We start from the raw sequence: 20,908 nt of genomic DNA, 5'->3' as shown, positions 1-20,908 counted from the left end.
CATGGTTCAATTTGTTGAAGGGTGGTGGGCAGATTCTGGTGCCAATAGGCATGTCTGCTATGATAAAGATTGGTTCAAAAAATTTACTCCCTTTGAAGAAGAAAAGACTATAATGCTTGGTGATTCAAGTAAAAACAAAGTTCTTGGGAGTGGTGAGGTTGAGTTAAAATTCACCTCTGGACGTATATTGATGCTAAAAGATGTTCTCTATACACAGTCTATGAGGAAGAATTTGATGTCGAGTTTTTTACTCAACAAAGCGGGCTTCAAACAAACTATGTAATTTGATCAGTATGTTATTACAAAAAATAGAGTTTTTGTGGGCAAGGGCTATGCTTGTGATGGGATGTTTAAATTGAATATTGAGAATAAAGCATAGTATGTTTCTTTTATGTGCATTTTTTTTTTGGCACACTTGCTTATGTACTTCTCAGATTTGGAATAAAAAATAGCAGTTTATTTTTCTTCATTTTGGAATAAAGTGTTTTTTGAGTAAGATGTATTCTTTTATGAAAAGAAAATTTATTTTTAAAATCCAAAATTAGTGGGGGTTAAGTTTTTAGAAAATAATATTTGTTTTCAAAAGATTTTGCCCCAACGTTTTCTTCATATTTTTTTTTTCCTGAGCTCATGGGAGTAAAGCCGAATATTTTTAATTTTTTTTATATTAAATGTACGTTCACGTTTGTTCAGTGCATTTAAGTTGAGCGGAATTTTTTCCGGGTGATTTTATATTTACGTCGGCTGCCACTATTATTCGCTGCCGTTAGCTTTCTTTAAAACGTATATGGTATTAATCTTGGATTTAATGCCATAACCAAAAGTTTTTAACGTTCAGATTCTAATATCAAGCCGTTTTAAAATTGAAGTGCTTTATTGCATGTATTGGCGCTGCCGTATTTTTGTTAAGTCAACTATGGAGTTGAATTGCTTTGGCTTCAAGGAGGAAGCAATTTTGTTGAGAGATTTATTCCTTTGAGGAAAAAATCAATTAATTTATTGTGGTAGTACTACTATAATTGATAGAGTACAAAACTATTATTATAATGATAAATCCAGATCATTTAATAGAAAAATACAGTACTGTGAGATTTCTTTACTGATGGTGTTGTTAATGTGGATCCACTATACAAAATTTTGACTAGAGAAATGATCTGAAATACATCGAAGGAAATGAGATTAAAACCCATAATTCAAGAGCCATGTATGAGGATACCCAACCCGGGGACCGGAGATCCTGAGAATTGGGTTCAATGAGAAAAACGAATTATATGATGATCGTAAGAAATGTACTATTGTTTTTATTTCTCATTCCTATGATGTGAGTGCATTTATCCTGTAATGTTGTGGAGGATGAGTTTTTGAAAGAAACTCTTAATGAAATTCTGTAGCTCTTATGAGTAGGGTGTAAGAATTACAGGAACACCCTTGATAGATTTCACCTATGTGAGTGTGAGAGTGGGGCCGCTCTCTATGAGATTTAGGTTTATTCTCAAATACACTCATGAAACCGGGATGAGCACAAGGCCGTAATGTGCTGGCTAATAAAACTTATGTCAACACCTGGATTTTTATGTGTGAGTAATAATTCTTTATTTCCCCTAAGCAGTCATAGTTCAAGTCTTAGACCACTACTGACTCTAGAGTAAAGATTGTTATTTCACTAAGTAAGGGTTCAATGCAGAGCACACCTTCATGATGCATAATAATTCTTCTTCATCTGGAAGTATCTCTCTCATATTTTTATTTATATTATTTTTAAAAAATAGTGGGGGAATGTTGATATTTTTTAAAAAATAATTATTAGGATTTATGAAATTTATTGCTTTAACGGTTTCTTCAATGTTTCTTAACGGGCTTGTAGCTGTTAATATTGGCTTATTTAGTAAATGTTATTTCCGTTTACATCCTTTAAGTTTTGAATACACTTTATATATATATATATATGGATAGTCTTACGTAAGGGATGTGTGTTGAATATTTGACAAAAAGTGTGATAAATAAAAATATACTTAGTGAGTATATATTTTTGAGAGACTTTTCAGTTAAAAGAAAGGTGTTCTTTGAGAGGAGCTTTGGGCTCAACCGCTTGTGCAGAGTTGGTTCGGGCTATACGACGATCAGTTGGGCTGTTGTATCCTGGAGGAGTCAAGTCAAGAAGATTTCTGCTGCACCGGTTAATTTGAGACTTTGTACACCACAGATGGCTTGAATCTCCTTAAAGAGAGCGATATTTTCATGCCTCAGTCCAAACTGACTTCGTCTTAATTTTTATTTTAATTATAATTTTTATTATATTATTGTGAATTTCACCAACAAATATATATATATTTATATATATATATATGAGTCAAGTACCCTTAACATTCCGTAGAGGATCAAACACAACCCCTAATTGTGTGAATGACTTAATGGAATAGACTCCAAAATACTTTATATTAAGTCTAATTAAAGAACATATGATGCAGTTTGCTTCTTAATTTGTCATTCCTTTGGTTAGTTGGTACTATAGCTGGTAGTATTGCTAGCTAGGTAATTACTTTATTGGAAAATACAGTCAGCCGTTCTACGGTATTTAAGGTATTAATGTCTTCTTTTTTTTTTAATCAGAAGATGAGCACCCAAACCCGTAAAATGTAAACTTCGCATTAAAGAATGACCTAAGAAAGGATTGACTCTTATATATCCAGATTCCCTGCAGAATCAAACACGTCATAATTGTCTGTAATTTCAACCAGACACTTCTATTAATTAGTCCTACAACGCACAACAAAGTTTTAAAAATCTTATGGTATTGATCGGTACGGTCAAAATATATAATTCCGAAATAATAATCAGCATGGAGGAAGTTTATATTTCATATTGGGTCAAATACTGGCTATTTTAAAGAGTACAAGCCGGTTTTCGATATTTCGGCCTGTATTTGAATTTCGACTGGTATGTAAAATCCAATAACGTGAATCGTGATATTAGTGGATGGCAATTTTGTAAATAAACTTGTTAACAAAGGCTTTCCATTAAGATGTACTGAAAAGGAAAGGCTTTTTCGGTTTTTAATTTTTTCAAAACCTCAACTACTCAGATCCTCTCTCTCTCTCACTCTCACTCTCTCTCTCTCTACGCACCATTTCTATTAGGCTCGTGAAAGGGATTTTTTACTTTTTTATTTTTTCAAATTAGATTCACATTTCAAAATCTATATGGGTCATTAAATTTAAAAATTAAAATACTATATAGGTTATTGAAAATACACTAGATTGATAGTTGTAACTTGCTATTTGATTGAATTGATTCTATTAAAATTATTGATAACTTGTATTGGAAAGTATTATTAAGTTTTTTCTTATGGTGTTGTTATTTTGGAATATAGTTTATATATATATATTTATATATATAATTTATTTATATATAAACTATTCTAAAAAGGTATCTGAAACGGTACTGGCATCGAAATATTTCATTCTAATGTCTCGACCGAAACAGTATTCAAAACATTGCCACACAGTACTTATTGAGAGAAAAAAATAAAAATATAAAAAAATAAGACATATGGTTGCTGACTAAAGTTTTTCTTGTAACAATCAATAGAGTAGACTCCCAAATATTATTAAGGGTAACCTACAAATTATTAATAAAAATATATATGCTTCTTTGGATTAGGGTTTAGGGTTTATCAATACAAATTATTAAAAGTTCATTTAGTTTAATTGTTCGGATATTTAATCCAAATATGCACACCGTTTTGGTAATTGATACGACACAGATTTTGGATAAACCAGTACTACGTACTACCGCATGCAAAGAAGCATGCATGTATATGCAGGCGAAAGCGAATGCAAGCAATACCCATACAAACAGAAGTTTTTAGACATTATAAAAAGATAATACAAGTTTTTATTGTTCTAGCTAGCTAGTAGATTTCTTGTTTATTCCTGGCCTTCTGCTTTATTCCCCAACTGCCTAATAATTTATGACAGTTGATGATCCGCAACTTCAATATTAATTCTTAGTGGTAGAGGAGGATCTCCCGGCCATTGAGAGGTTGCACTGGTCTTGCGTTCATCTCCGCATACTGCAATTAATTAAGCAAAGCATTAATTAATTTACTTACGTATATAGTAAGAAATATCTTGATGGAAATATATAGTATTGTGATCCTCTCAAATTTTCTAACCAAATCAGATGATTGATCCAATTCTAAAGAGAAATAGACACATCGTATATATGCACTATACAACATTTAGGGCAGGTTTTGGAGGTGGGATGAGACACAAAATTCTCATCCTCATCTCATCTCATCATTACACATTTTTTAAATCTCTATACAAAATATAATAAACAATTCAATTTTTTTAAATCTCAATTCACCTTTTTCAAATCTCAAAACAATAATAATATTAAAACACAATACTTTAAACTCTCAAACAAAACACAAAATTTTCATCTCAGCCCCCAAACGGCCTACCCTCTATAAAATTTTCGGATAGTGTAAACCTCACATAAATAAAGGTTCCGTTTGGATATAAGAAGTGTTTCATTTCATCATTATAATTTCTAAAAATTTTCAAACAAAATTTAATAAACAATTCAACTTTTTTCAAATCTTAAAATAATAATAATATTAAACAAATATATAATAATTTAACAATATTTTATTTAACTTTTAACTTTAATCTCAATTTATCTCATCTTAACTCACTATCCAAACCGCTCCTTAAAGTTGTACCTATTTCTTTAATTAAATTATAATTATCCATAAATTTAATCAAGTAATAAGAGAGAATCTCACTCTTAATTAAATTAATAAGATCAAGAATAAAAAAGGGAGGCAGCTGGTAGAAACAATATTTAACACAAATTGATTGAGCTTATAAATAGTGCAATCATGGGAACGTACATCGAAAACAGCTTCACGAAGCAGCTCTACTTGTTCTGCTGCAACAGTACTTATCTGAGGATCGATAACAAATAATTAACAGATACGACATTGGAATTACTTTGAAGAATCCATGCTTTAATTAATTTGGAGAAATCAGAGGCAGAAATTATAATATACGTACCGTTTGATTGACTATCCAAATGACAGTTTCATTACAGGGAGGAGTTGTGAGAGAGCCAAGGTAATTGTAATACACGTTGGCAGAATCCGTTCTTGCGCTTCTTGGATCGACCACGCCCGCTGTCCTATTTCCCACTTGGTTAATCAGAGATATTATTTCCTCCGTGAACTGAAATTAATTAATTAATAAATAAAGCAATTAATCAGAGTACTATAGTTTTAGATCAATATAACATCATTCAGATCAAGTAGTTCTTGTAATTAGCATATATATGATGATCTTTGAATTCTGTTCTTTTTTTTTTCTCCGAAATGCTTCGATTCAATATTATATATATATATATATAAACATTTGTCATTTAAATGCCAAATACTTAAAAGTACTGGAGTAGTTTGAACTCAAGTTTCACAACATCATGTAGTACTCTTTTCTTCTTGTTTTTTTGCTCCAACCTGTGAGAGGAATGGATCGGGAGTACGGCCAATTCGGTATAGCTTAGCAACAACAAGAGCGACTATACCGCTTGAGTTTGTGTGAACCATGTGTAGCTCCAAGTCATACCTGCAAATTAATGCCGATTTAATTAATTAAATAATATTTTTTGACACAAGACATGAATTAACTTATATATAACATGTGTGTATAAACTAGAGATCAGAGAGAGACCTCCTGCCATCGATGAGATGCTCGGCGGGTGAGTGCCAGTGGCATTGTACGAGGGAGTAGTTAACGCCATTGAATTGAGCTGATCCGGCATTACCATTAATCCATTGAATCTAGATGATGATCATGACATTTTATTATTATACCGGATGAATACTTCATCTCTCCCGAAACTACTATTAATTATATATAATATTTAATATTCCAGAATTTGTTAACAAAGTACAACATGCATTAAGAATATATTTTGATCATAATTACTACTTTTTTTCGAACTAATCATTACAACTTTTTCAAACCTTTAAATAAAAAATAAAAAATATTTCAACTTTTTGAAATCTCAAAATAAAAATTATATTCTAATAATATTTTAACTTTAATAATATTTTTTACTCAACTTTTTCTCTCACCCTTTTCAAAGCGTAATAAATAATTAACTCAAATCATCTCTCTACTATTCACAAATCATCTTACTACTATTTACAAAATTTTCATCTCATCTCATTCCGCAATAATTCCTTACAAGATTGACCATGCACTCAATTAATTAAGATCTCAGTACTAAGACCAAATTCAGTGTGGCAAACGGGATAAAATCCTAGTAGTACTAATTCAATATAAAACATTAGATATTTTGATAACTTCACTAACGGATAGGATCAACTCATCAGCATATATATATATATATATATATATATTTATATATATACACACACACACACACATACACACACTAATATTCAATAGATCATATTATCCATATATTGAACTTGAAATGAAGAGACTTTTTAAGTGGCAAATACAGAGGCTGGTGTCTTACAATTTTAAAAGAAAAACAAAACGCAACAAACAGAAGATCATTGAAATTTTGAAATAAAAATCACGAGTTCTTTCCCCAGTGTTCGAAACAATGCTCAATATCATTATAAATCCAGAGTACATTACTCTTACCTCGATGTCATGACCTGAATTACGTACGATTGCATTAGCAGGCTTATAATTGAACTTTAGCTGCCCTCTGTTGGGGACTGTTCTGACTATCGAATTCACAATGTTTATGGGAGATTGCCTGCGTCCAGTCCTACACTTTGCCCATTCTTCCCTAAGGAATCCCCAGCATTCCGGACCCCTCTCGCTCCCTGGGTCATACTCAAACTCACCTTCAACCTCTGCCCACCCCCACGATTTCCAACCACAATATATATCAGAACCATCGCAATAATCGCAGTAATAACACTAATAATATTAAATATCGACGAAGACGATCATGATATCAACATCGATCTCAATAATGACAGTAAAAAGAAAGAAAATACTTACAACCCCCATGATTTGAAATGATAGGTATAATAACTATAATATTAATAGTAGTATATAATTCTTATATAAATAAAAAAAGTAATGTATATATATCTTTGGCATGCATTACCATCTGATACTTGAGCTGTAGTGCATATTGCGTGCTGAGAAAGAAACAACAGAAGCCAACAACTGAAGATGGTACTTATGTTGTACTTATTCATGTTTCCAAAACAAGTGTCTCAAGAGAACCTAATTAAAAGGCAGATTAGTGATCGAAAGCAACTCTTAATTACTTGAGATAATGCCAAAAGTAAAGGATATCTGATGCGTTTATATAGGCGTTAATGCTGACGTCGTAGTTTTTGTCCATGCACGCATCAGATTACTTGTTCGGCGCATGAAATTAATCACATTGTCTCTTTTTTCCACGAATCATTCAAATCCTAGTTTCGTTTCTTATAGGATGGGAAACTTTAAATAATTAATCTTCCTTGAAAAGTACGATTATACAGCCCAATGAACTAGCTAGCTAGATTTGGGAGTTTTACTTTTTCTCTCAGGAATGTACGTATTTTCTTTGCGTAGCTAAGAGTATTGCCTACTCTATATACATATATATACATACATATATATATATATATATATATATATATATATATAGTGTGTGTGTGTGCGTGCGCGTGTGTGGCAGGGATGAAACGAGGATTTTAATGTAGGAGAGGCCAGGTTTTTTGTAGGCGAACAAAACCTTCAGCACAGTCTCATGCATCTGGGAAATACTTTACAAAAAATGTTTCCCCCCCATTATAATATTCGTCCCTGTGTGCATGGTTTGATATTAAAATTAGAATTCACTCTATCTCCTAAAACCCTAACCCTTTTGGGATTCAGTACATCCCAATTTATCACTTAGAGCACTCTCATTGGATTAATCAAAGTTAAAGGACATTTTTGATGAATTGTAAGAGAAATTTAACTTTTGACTATTCCACTCACATAAATCTCTACATTGGAATAGCTATTTTTTCATTATATAATAATAAAATAATATAAGATGAATTTGGTTTTTATTATTCACATTAAATCTCCACATTAGATTATACATTTATTCATTATATGGTAATGAATAACTACTAATTTAAAAAATATTTAATTTTTTTAATTATTATTTTTTTTAATTTTATCATATTTTATTATTCTACTTATTATATGTTAATTAATAACCATGTTCTTATTAAATTAATATATCACTAAGTCAAATTAATATATTAATTGTGATAAAATATGTGATAGAAAGAAAGGGAGAGAGAAATAATTAATAAAATATATATTTGATGTATGTACAGTAACCTTCAAATTTGAAAAAACTTTTGAAAGTCACTGTAGTTAAATTCCAAATATTTATAATTTGACTAATCTAATGTGAGTATATTTTACTATTTAATAACTAAATACTCATTGGATTTAGCTTTTAGCTAATCTAATGAGAGTGATATTAAGAATATGAGTAATTACTAATATTCGGCCTGTTTTTGTGACATTAAAACTCTTTTAGAATTGTCAAGAAAACAAACCGATTAAAATTATTGTGCAACCTATATATATATAGTGTTCTTTTTAGTTTTCTTACCTATAAATAGAGCCCATGTCCATAGGGAGGCTGAAGATCATTGTAATATTTTTCTACTAGCTGAAACATTCTTGCATGTTACGGTGAAGATAGGTAATCTTCGAAGATCACACGGGAAATTATTGTCTTTTACTTTGACTTTCTTTCCATTTTTCTATTACTTCTCTTGTGCATTAAGTCTTAGGAATTAAAAACGAAAAATAATTTATATAGTTTTAAGGTGAGTAAGTTTCGTGTGATTCTTTTAAAAAAATGAAGTATATCTAGAAACATATGAAAAAATTATTCTTTCATGGTGGGCTCTGCTTTTAAAACGGACTATATGCGAAACTTGCACGCTTTAAGTCTATATGATATTCTAGCATTACTTGATATAAAAAAATCCACAATATTTTGGAAATTAGGTTGCAACACCCCAATCGGAGAGAGAATAGTTGACATGTAATGATGATAATAAAGTATAGAAAACTCGGAGCAAGCATTTAATCATAATAAATTAACTACTATTAGGTAATTAGAAGTGTAAAGGTTGACATGTAAACTTTCAAAACATATCTCATGAATTGAACTTGTAATTCTAAAACATACACCCAACCATTTTGAAAAAGGTTGAGTTAAACATATTTATTTATTATTTTTATTAAAATTTTGGTTAAAACTTTATTTGCATCTCTAAATATTCAACTTCAAAGATTTTTTTGAATTTCGATATTATTGAGAGAGTGCATATATAAAATTGAATTAACAGTAAAATAAATAGGCGCCCACCACCTAGTAAATAGGTTTGGTGATGGACAAGTGGTTGCACTCCATACTATCATTAGGGTTGAAAATTGAGCCAGTCAGTTCGGTTTTGGCCCAAAACTGAAACCGATCAACTAGTGATTTTACATAGAGAAGATCGGCCAAAACTTACGGATGTAGAGGCGGGAAACTGATAGGACTGTTTTTGGCCGGTTTGGTCGATTTGGACCTTTTTTGAGTTGATTTCAAATCCTAATTTGCTGAGTTTTTAAAGCCTATTTTAAATATTCAAGTTTCATTTTAATTTTAATATCATTAGTAATGTTAGCCTTCGGTTAAAAAAAAATAATTAGCAATAGTAAAATAGTAATGCCATGATAGCGTAAGTACTAAGTATATACTACTATACTAATTACTATATAACTTTAAAAATAAAAACTCCACTAGATGTTTAATACACATTACGTATAAAAACAAATTATCCTAAGCAACAATGCAATTGAAAAACATAAAATAAATAAATTGCAACAATTCTTGATCTTTAGTCTTCAATCTTCATTAGTTGTGACATCTGATTGTGCTCCCAAATCTGAAATCTAAAGAAGAATTAGGAAGAAGAAGATGGGAGGGGGTGGGGTTATTAAACTCTAGATAGAAATGGCGCCGTTTGGATTAAACCAAATATATAGCACCGTTTTATATATTTTTTTTCTAAACTTTGGGTGTAAAACGACGTCGTTTCATGATGAGTGCACGAATTAAAGTGCACTCTAAATACCATATTATTAGACTAAAATGTTAAAATATGAGTAGAAATTATAGGAATTAATTTATAGGAATGAATTTATTCTTTTATTTATTTTGAGATATTTTAAGCACAAATTTTTTTATATTTAATTTCAAATTTCATAAGTTGAAGGGCATTTTGACTTGGACGGGGGACCAAAAGACACGGAGCAACTTTATTTCCTCTTGGGAGGCTAGCAAATTTAGACGGCACTTTATATTTTGAGTTTGAGACGATTGATGGAAGATGAAGGTTGGATGTGAGAAGCAATTTGTTGTGGAGCCGATTGCATGGAACTTTGAATATTTGAAGTTGGCGTAAATGGATGGAATGCTAGCGGCCGGAGGGTGATGTCATCATGTTTCCAAAACTTGAACTAATTCTGGGATGAAGTGTAACCAACCACACGTAAGTTTCTAACTACTACGTCGAAAATCAAGCTCCTCAACTTAAGCGGCTGCGTAACGCAAGGGATCAGGAAGAGTTTGAATGAGTTTTTACTTCCTTTTTTGGGGTAGACGTAAGAACCAATCGCCATGGCTGCCAATTGCTCTATTTTTCTTTGGAGAAACCTTGGGTTTGACTTGGCCTTCCTTTTTTATTTATTTATTTATTTTTTTGGGGGGTGGCTTGGACGCTAGAAGGGGGATCTGAAAAAAAAAACCAATCGCCATGGCTGCAATTTGCTCTATTTTTCTTTGGAAATTTTTGTTGTCTATTATATTTATGGGTAACTAAATTCTCAAGTAGGGGTAGGGATGAACTTGCACATTATATGGTATTTTTAATTTATGTATTTGATTTTCAATCACTAAAACTCTTTTGTTTTATCATTCTCAATTCATTGTTGATGTTTTCTTCTCCGAATAGTCACATAATTTATTTTATTTATAGATTCAGTCATGCTTTTTCTATTGAATGAATTGGCTCTTTAATTATGTTTGGATCAATTTTTTTTCTATATTGATTTAATTCTTTGCTGTAATATCGCTTCATGAGTATATTGTTATCGTTGAATTTTCTCAATAGTGATAATAATTTACGTATTTTAAAAGTGGTGAGTGATTTTTCAAAGGGTTACATTTGGTTTAGTCTTGGTTTATAAAGCTATACCTTTCAATTGAGAATTTTGGGAATTACGTTCTCAAATGAGTTATTCAATGAATTAAAAATAATTAAAATACCAGACTTGTGCAAGGGATTCCCGACGCTTTACTATTTGTCAAACTTGAGTACTTTTTCCGTTAGTCACTTTGTTTCACTTGAATTTGCTTTTAAAATTAATATTTGTTCTCCATTAATCATTTAATATATTTCTTTAGTTTCTTTGTTCCTTCTACAATTATTTTAATTTGTCTCTCTGTGGAATCGACACCCCAAAGTTGTGCTACAACCACCGCATTATTCTTTGGGCGTAATCAAATTTTGGCACTGTTGCTAGGGAGACAGTAGAAGAATTGCTAGGTAGGTTTTTATTTCAGCAGTTTGTAAAGGCGGTAACTTCGTTCCCTCTTTTAGCTTGCTGCATTATTTTTTTTTTCTTTTCATAGTAGTTTTAGTTTTTAGTATTTTGTTAACTTGCATGCACAAAATATAGAGACACCTTGGGTATATTTGCTTGTAGGCCTGTGGAAGAGTCAGAATCAAGTTTTTTAAATCTTTTATTTGACAATCCATCTAGTCCCGAGGAAATGAGTGAACACGAAAATCAACCCATTAGAACTCTTCATGATTACCTCCACCCTACACGCACAACCACACATCATGCATCACGTTTCCAACTAATACTTGCCAATTGGATTTTAAAACAGGGATGATACAGTTGCTCCCTACTTTTCATGACTTGGAAAATGAAAATCCTTATGTGCATATTAGGGAGTTTGAGGAAGTAGTTGTGACTTTTCAAAGTTAAAATGTAACTGATGATATTGTGAGACTTAAGTTCTTTCCTTTCTCTTTGAAGGATAGAGCTAAGAGTTGGCTATACTCACTGAGACTACGATCTATTGGGTCATGGAATGAGATGACTCAGGTCTTCTTTAATAAATACTTTCCTCAACATAAGACCAATGTTTTAAAAAGGCAAATCTCCACTTTTGCACAAAAGGATAATGAGACTTTGTATTAGTCTTGGGGGAGATTTAAGGAGTTGTTGAGTATGTGTCCTCACCATGAGTATGAGAATTGTCGCTTAGTGAGCTATTTTTATGAGGGACTTACACCTAGAGAGAGCCAATTTGTGGAGATGATGTGTAATTGTGAGTTCTTATAGAAAAATCATGATGAGGCCATAGAATATCTCAATAAGCTTGCTGAAAAAGCTCACACCTGGACTGGACCTAGTGCTACTGAGGGCACAAATAGGTCACGACCTGCAGGAAACCCAAATGGTGGGGGAATTTACCATCTCAGGGAAGAGGATAGCCTAAAGGCTAGGGTTGAGATGCTCACTAAGGAGCTAGATGTGTTAAAGACTAAGGACTTAAAGTTAACACATGAGCAGAGTCTTTTGGACTATGTTTTGTGTGTGGTGTGGTAGATTACATTGCCCAAGAGTGTCCCACACTTGCTAAGATGAAAGGGATGTATGAGGAACAATGTAATGCCTTAGGTATGTACAAGAAGCCTTTTACACCTTACTCTGATACCTATAATCCGGGGTGGTGCTATCACCCTAATTTTAGCTGGAAGTTTGAAAACCAGCCGCCTGCACAACACCCTAGATCATATCATGCACCATACCATGCACCTTCATCTTCTAGGAGTCCTTTAGAAGACACTTTGCATGCTTTTATTGAGGCACAGGGTAAGACTAACCAAAAGTTTGAATCTTTGACTACGCATGTTGTTGAAGAAAATAAGGAGATAAAGAGCCAAGTGTCCAAATTGATGAGCTCCTTGAGTATGAATGAACGAGGTAAGTTCCCTTCTCAAGCTCAGTCTGCACCCCATGGTCAACACATGGCACAAGAGAATTTGCAAGATGTAAATGCCATTGTGAGGAGGAAGTGGTAAGTCATTACACATCCCAACAACGAACAAATCAGAGGATGTGGAAAAAGATCAAGATAGTAGTGATGCCGAGTTGACCAAGGAACCTGAGGTGAGAAAAAGTCCTGTTAAGGTACCATTCCCTCAAGCTTTAAAATCAAGCAAGTGAACTTTGGATCCTAACAATGAAATCCTAGAGAATCTAACGCAGGTAAAAATCAATCTTCCTCTGTTGCATGTGATTAAACAAGTTCCTAGTTATGCAAAAGTTCTCAAGGATTTTTGTACGGTTAAGAGAAAGCACCATATGAAGAAGACATCGTTCCTGATAGAGCAAGTTAGTGCTCTAATTGAGCAATGGATTCCTCCCAACTACAAGGATCCTGGTTGTCCAACCATTGCATGCAGCATTGAAAATCATGAGTTTGGGCAAGTTTTGCTAGATTTAGGAGCTAGGGTGAATCTAATGCCATATTCTATTTATTTGCAGTTGGGGTTGGGAGAAATCAAACCAACGATTGTGGTATTGCAATTGACTGACTGTTCAGTCAAAGTACCCCGGGGTGTGGTAGAGGATGTTTTAATTCAAATTGACAAATTTCATTATCTTGTTGCTTTCCTAATCCTTGACACTAGCTCTGTTGTTAATACTACTTCTAAAATTCCTTTGATTTTAGGTAGGCATTTTCCTTACCACTGCTAATGCTCTTATTAATTGTAGGAATGGGCTCATGAAGCTGTCTTTTGGAAATATGACTCTCGAGGTGAATTTTTTCCATATTGCAAAACAGCTAGAAGATGACGACGAGAGCCACCAGACATACATGATTGACTCACTCATGGATAGGGGAGTTTCTATAGTTCATGATTTTGATTCCCTTGAGTATTTTCTTATTAATTCTGAGTTTGATTCTATCAGTGATCCATCTGATGTAGTTGATATTTGTGCTATTTTTTATAGAACTCAGGATTATAGCACTCGGGCATGGCAACCGAAGTTTGAGGAGTTGCCTGAGAAAGGTGAAAAACAAATTCTTTCAAGTGTGGAAGCACCCAAAGTTGAATTGAAGCCTCTGCCTAAGGGTATAATGCATGCTTTCCTTGGTCTAGGTGATACTTTTCCTTTTATTATCATATCAGAGTTGTCTCAGTCTTAAGGTGAGAAATTAATTCAGACCCAAAGTGAGCATAAGTCGGCCTTAGGTTGGAGCATTGCTGATATTAAAGGTATTAGTCCCTTGGTCTGTTCTCATAAAATTAATTTGGAGGAAGGAACTAGCCCTCGTAGAGACCCCCAGCGTAGGCTTAATCCTACTATGAAAGAGGTGGTGAAAAATGAAGTGTTGAAACTATTAGATGTAGGAATGATATATCCTATTGCTGATAGTAAATAGGTAAGTCCTACACGGGTTGTTCCTAAAAAGTTAGGTGTTACTGTGGTGAAGAATGAACTGGGAGAGTTAGTCCCTACAAAACTTGTGACTGGGTGGCGGATGTGCATTGACTATAGAAAATTGAATGCTGCCACCCGGAAAGACCATTTTCCCCTCTGATCAAATTCTTGAGCGTGTGGCTGGTCATCTTTTCTATTATTTCTTGGATGGTTATTCTGGTTATTATTAAATTGAAATTGCATTAGAAGACCAGGATAAAACCACTTTCACTTGTCCTTTTGATACTTATGCTTTTCGTAGAATGCCATTTGGATTGTGTAATGCACCTGCTTTTTTTCAACATTACATGATGAGCATTTTTAGTGACATGGTTGAAAATTGCATGGAAGTTTTTATGGATGACTTGACTGTTTTTGGACCTTCTTTTGGTGCATGCTTACTGAATTTAGAGAGAGTGTTGACTCGTTGTGAGGAGAAGGAATTGGTTTTGAATTGGGAGAAATGCCACTTTATGGTACCTTCAAGTATTGTCTTAGGGCATATTATTTCTTCTAGGGGATAGAGGTTAATTAATTTAATATTGAATTAATCTCTAAGTTGCCTACACCTAGGACAGTAAAGGATGTGAGATCCTTTCTTGGTCATATGGATTTTTATAGGAGGTTCATACATAATTTTTCCACCATATCTAGACCACTTGTGACCTCTTAGCTAAAGATGTCCCATTTAAGTAGACACAAACTTGTCAAGAGGCCTTTAAAACACTAATTGGCAAGCTTACCTCAGCACCCATAATGCAGCCACCTGATTGGACTTTACCTTTTGAGATCATGTGTTATGCTAGTGACTTTGCTATAGGTGTTGTTCTTGGATAGCGAAGGGAGGGGAATCCCTTTGTCATTTACTATGCTAGTAGAACTCTAAATAGTGCTCAGATGAATTATTCCACCACTGAAAAAGAGTTGCTACCTGTTGTGTTTGCTTTGGATAAGTTTCGTGCTTATTTGATTGGTTCTCCTATTATTATTTTCATAGATCATGCCGCCCTTAAGTACCTTCTTACAAAGAAGGATGCTAAGGAGCAACTAATACGGTCTATTTTATTTTTGCAAGAATTTGACGTCATCGTCAAAGACAAGAAATGAGTGGAGAACGTAGTGGCTGACGATCTCTCGAGGCTCACATTTGAGGACACATCTGACCACCTGCCAATTAGGGATGATTGTCTCGATGGGCATTTACTTTCTATTACTTCTCTACCATGGTTTGCTCACATTCTGAATTATTTGGCTGCAGGTGAGATACCAGTGGATTGGAGCTCTCAGGACAAGAGGAAGTTCTTGAGTGAGGTACATAATTTCTATTGGGATGACCCTTTCATTTTCAAATACTGCCCTGACCAAATTTAAAGGTGTTGCATCCCTAATAAAGAGATTGCTAGCATCTTGGAATTTTGTCACTCCCAAGCTTGTGGGGGCCACTTTTCAATGAAGAAAACCTTTGCAAATATTATGCAGTGTGGATTTTATTGGCCCACCTTGTTTAAGGATATAAACATCTATTGTCGCTCATGTGAAAACTGTCAAAAGTTAGGAGTTATGTCCCGTCGTCGTATGATGCCCTTAAACCCAATTTTAGTGATCGAAATTTTTGATTGTTGGGGCATTGATTTTATGGGACCATTTCCTCATTCTTTTGGATATCAATATATTATTGTGGTAGTAGATTATGTGTCAAAATGAGTAGAGGCAGCAACTTGCAGGAGCAATGATAATTGGACGGTAATTAAATTTCTAAAAGAGAATGTGTTATTTCGATTTGGTACACCACGTTCTATCATTAGTGATCGGGGTACACATTTTTGCAACCGTTCTTTTGAGGCTTTGATGAAAAAATATGGAGTGGTACATAAGATCTCTATTGCCTACCACCCCCAAACAAGTGGACAAGTAGAACTTGCAAACAGGGAAATTAAGCAAATTTTAGAAAAAATAGTCAACCCGGATCATAAAGATTGGTCTTCGAGACTAGTTGATGAGCTTTGTGCCAACCGTACAGCTTTCAAAACTCCATTAGGTATGTCTCCTTATAGGTTTATTTTTGGAAAGCCTTGCTATAACACCCCGTATTTTAGTGTATTTTTATTGAATGATTTATTATTATTAATTCAAACGTAGTGATTAAAGTGAAAATAAATAATTAAATCCAACAATAAGTTAATTTAATTTGAGAAGAAATTTATATGCATGACAATAATTAATTTTAAGAAAGCACTTCAAAAATAATTTTTGCAAAATTAAAAATCATAAAAATAAACCAACTAAAAATCCAACAATTTTAAAATAAGAGAATAAATTTTTGAATTAATAAAAATAAATGATTTAATAAAAATACACTAAAATACGGGGTGTTACATCCCCTCTTAAAATAAAATTTCGTCCTCAAAATTTGTAGAGCCAAACATCACGCTAAGGCAGGATGCCAAATACAACCAGAACACACTTAAGAAAAACACATGACCTCAAACACCCAACGGGCATGGGTACAACTTGCATAACTTTTACAAAACCCAAGAATAAACCACACATGGCATCCATTACGAAATGTAAGATTAGACCCATACCTGCCATAACTCCAGCATCCTGAGTCTCTAGAACCTCATCGCCAGCACTACCAGGAGTCACCGCATACACCCGAGCCTGAACTACTTGGCTCTGATTAGTTCTACCACCTTGATGACCACTCTGATTCCCTTGGGCTTGACTAGGGCACTCAAAGTGTCCCGTCTAACCGCACTCAAAGCACTGGCTCCTACCCTGACGGCACTCGCTCTCGTGAGCTCTATTACATTTGCCACAAACTGGAGCTCGGCCCCCAATACGTATACCGGAGGCTGCCTGCGCTTGGGCCCCGGTCCTTTGCACAAACTTCTGTGGTTACCCGGAGCTGCTCCATTCTCCATCAACGTTCAATCGCTTCTTACCCAGAGGGGAGCCTACCACGACACCTCGCTCTCTCTTAGCAATAGAGGCCACCTTGACCAACCTCTGAAAGTTCTGGATTTCCAGGCACGTGACCTGCCTGCGGATCTGAGGGCTCAACCCTTCCTGGAAATGTTCAGCCCGCAACTCTTCAGTGGCTATCAAATGAGTCGCAAATCGCCCGAGCTCTATAATTTTTTTTGCATATTGTTCAACCGTCAAATCCCCTTGGACCAAGTTATTGAATTCTCGTGCCATTTGCCGTCTCACAAAAAAGGGAAGAAACGGTCATCGAACTCTTTCTTGAAGCGCTGCCAAGACACAGTCGCAAAAGATCCCAACTCCATCTTTAGGAGTTGCCGCTTTGTCTGCCACCAATTAGCTGCTTCACCTTGCAGCAGATAACTTCCATACAACACCTTCTGAGCCTCCGTGCAACCACAACCTTCAAATTTCCTTTCAAGATCTTCAATCCACCTCGTGGCTCTTAATGGGTCCTCTTCATCAGTAAAGGTAGGGGTCCTATGCGCTAGGAAGCGCTCATAGGTGCACCTGGCTTGCACCGCTCTATACTGATCACCTTGGTGTGGCCGAAAATTCTGTTGGAGAAACTCCGTCATCCTATTTAACACCCTTGCCATGGTGTAATTTCCATCGCCCCACAGTAATTCATCATCGGGCTCATTAGTTGGCCTTCTTGGTCGTACCATCTTCTTGTATAGCGTAACCCTTAACCCCATATTCAACTTAAAACGAACTAAAATATAATTATAATAAAATAAATTAACATACAACAAAATAACATAAATAAACTAGAATAAAACCAACTAAACAAAATATCATAAGACAAAATGAATAAAACAAATGAAGTAGTACACAATAAAATATTTAAAACAAACAAAATAACCTACCATAAAATAAAATAACTAAATCAAATAAAATAACATAAAATAAAATAAATAAACAAACAAGGTGACGTACAATAAAATAAATAAAACAATTAAAATAAAATACTTCCAACAAAATAATTTCAAATCACAATTTAAAAAAAAAATTTATGGTACTACACCTACAAGACATGTGGTTTTACTCAGAGTTGAATAACTATGATACCACCTGTGACGCCCCGACTCCCACGTATAGGAACGCGAAAATCGTGACGTCGAGATGATGACAACACGAGTCACGCATCCCAACGAAATGTGCTCAAGTGTGTGCAACATGAAAAAGTGCACAAGAAAAGTCGCAGCGGATAATATAAGTAAGTCAACTAAGTATCAGAATTTTTTAATACAAATATCCAAAATAAATTATTTTTAAAAGTTATACAGTTATCCCAAAATATATCATAAAGGGAAAATACATAAACAGATAATAAAGCAAAACTCGATACATGAGAACAACCCCAATTCGCTCCTCCAACGGAACCCAAGCCTAAGGTTCGTCATCCTCATCTGCATCAAAATCTGCGATATCATAAAATGGTACCGTAGGTAAGTAGAAATCCAAACAACCCTCGAGATATAAACTCATTAAAGCAACCAACTAACAGATCCCAAAACTTCATTTTCCCCGAAAATGAGTATTTTCCAACACACGCTAAAATTTTTAGCCAAAATGTAAAATCAGAAATTTTCCCAGGAAATGGTTTACACAAAATCCCAACCATTTATCGGACACTACACAAAATCCCAACTATTTTTCGGGCATTGTAGGTTGGAATCACAGGCGGGACTATACCACCATCCCTACCGCGTGGACCGTAGGAGGGAATCACAGGCAGGACTCTACCACCATCCCTGCTTACCACCAACCCTATAGTTCCTTTCCACACAATGAATACATATCAGAGCACTGTAGGTTGGAATCACAGGCGGGACTCTACCACCATCCCTGCTTACCACCATCCCTAACGCATGCACCATAGGCAGGAATTACAGGCAGGACACAACCATCATCCCTGCTTACCACCATCCCTACCGCGTGCACCATAGGCGGGAATCGCATGCGAGACTCTACCACCATCCCTGCTTACCACCATCCCTATAGTCTTTTTCCCTTTTTCTCAAACCAGTCAATCCAAACATTTCAAACATACTCAAAATCATTTCTCACATGAAAATTCAGTTTTCAAATAAACACATGAACATGCATGCAATCATGCGAAAACCCAGTTTTCAGTTACAAACATGAACATGCGTGCAAATGAAATGAACACAACATGACAACAATAACCAACAACCAACAATGTCAACACAATCCAATCACACAAACAACTTCATTCTCCAATCCATCCGACCCTCGTACTCCTCGGACTCAGTCCGGCAAAACCAATCAATAATTCAATACAGTGTAATGAGTTAGTGCAAAAATACATTTAAATCACAAGAGTTCTTTGGAAAATACTTACAGCGCTATATAATAATTTCTGAGGGATCACGAAGCTGCAAGAAGTGACAACACAGCTACAGAACAGTGCTAAATGCACTATGGCCATGGTTATCAAAGACCCACTTTTGAACGGGTGTAAACGAAGACTCGAGATTGATAGGGTAGGACTTAGGGATGTCGGTGAAGCTAGTGGTGGTGGTGGTTGGCCTTGGGTGGCGGCGTGGACGGTGGTTGAAGTACAAAAATACCTAAAATGGAAATGGAGTTGGATGTACTTCACTTCACCGGTGGCGGATCGGAGCTGGGGTTGGGTGCATTGGGTTGCTAGGAGGCCAAGGATGAAGTGGTGAAAAAATGGTGGCCGGAGGTGGCGCGACGGCGGCGCGCGAGAAAAGAGAAGGCCACGGCTTGGTGATGCGCGTGGGGGCTCAAGGTGGCGTGGGAGGGGCTGGAAATGGAGGGGTGGGGTCGCCGGCCAATGGGGGAGTGAACGGGCTGGGCGGTGTCGCAGGACGGTGGCTCACGACGGCGGGCTGGGTGGAGTAGAAGCAACGCACGGGGAGAGAGAGGGAGGGGGCGTCGCGCGGGTGAGAAGTAGAGGGAGAAGAAAAAAGAAGAAAAAGAAAAGAAAAGAAGAAAAGAAAAAGAGAGGAAAGAGAAAATGGAGGGAAAGAAATGAGGTCCAATCCCCACATCTTGGGTCACAAAAATAATCCATTGGAAACTGTTTTAAAACAGCAAGTAAAATAAAATAATTCAAATGTAGTGATTAAAATGAAAATAAATAATTAAACCCAACAATAAGTTAATTTAATTTGAGAAGAAATTTAAATGCATAACAATAATTAATTTTAAGAAAGCACTTCAAAAATAATTTTTGCAAGATTAAAATCATAAAAATAATCCAATTAAAAATCCAACAATTTTAAAACAAGAGAATAAATTTCTGAATTAATAATAATAAA

The 20,908-nt window shown here is 34.8% G+C and overlaps 1 protein-coding gene and 1 non-coding gene across 2 annotated transcripts; both read right to left on the bottom strand.

The window, feature by feature from the left end:
- Nucleotides 1-3,675: 3,675 nt before the first annotated feature.
- On the bottom strand, nucleotides 3,676-7,331 carry LOC108986700 (alpha carbonic anhydrase 7-like). Its single transcript, XM_018959409.2, has 7 exons — nucleotides 7,153-7,331; nucleotides 6,675-6,892; nucleotides 5,727-5,836; nucleotides 5,513-5,621; nucleotides 5,061-5,228; nucleotides 4,898-4,951; nucleotides 3,676-4,072 (listed from the first exon to the last, which is right to left on the bottom strand). The coding sequence occupies exons 1-7, from the start codon at nucleotides 7,244-7,246 to the stop codon at nucleotides 4,007-4,009; spliced, it is 819 nt and encodes a 272-aa protein (XP_018814954.1). The 5' UTR covers nucleotides 7,247-7,331; the 3' UTR covers nucleotides 3,676-4,006.
- A 4,925-nt stretch (nucleotides 7,332-12,256) lies between these two features.
- LOC118348361 lies at nucleotides 12,257-12,364 on the bottom strand. The gene has a single exon (XR_004801455.1). It is a non-coding gene; the product is annotated as a small nucleolar RNA R71 (small nucleolar RNA).
- Nucleotides 12,365-20,908: the final 8,544 nt, after the last annotated feature.

The sequence above is a fragment of the Juglans regia genome, chromosome 4, assembly GCF_001411555.2.
Source record: "Juglans regia cultivar Chandler chromosome 4, Walnut 2.0, whole genome shotgun sequence".
Lineage (NCBI taxonomy): Eukaryota > Viridiplantae > Streptophyta > Magnoliopsida > Fagales > Juglandaceae > Juglans > Juglans regia.
Note: the sequence above shows the minus strand (reverse complement) of the source record. Positions and strands in the feature narration are given on the sequence as shown.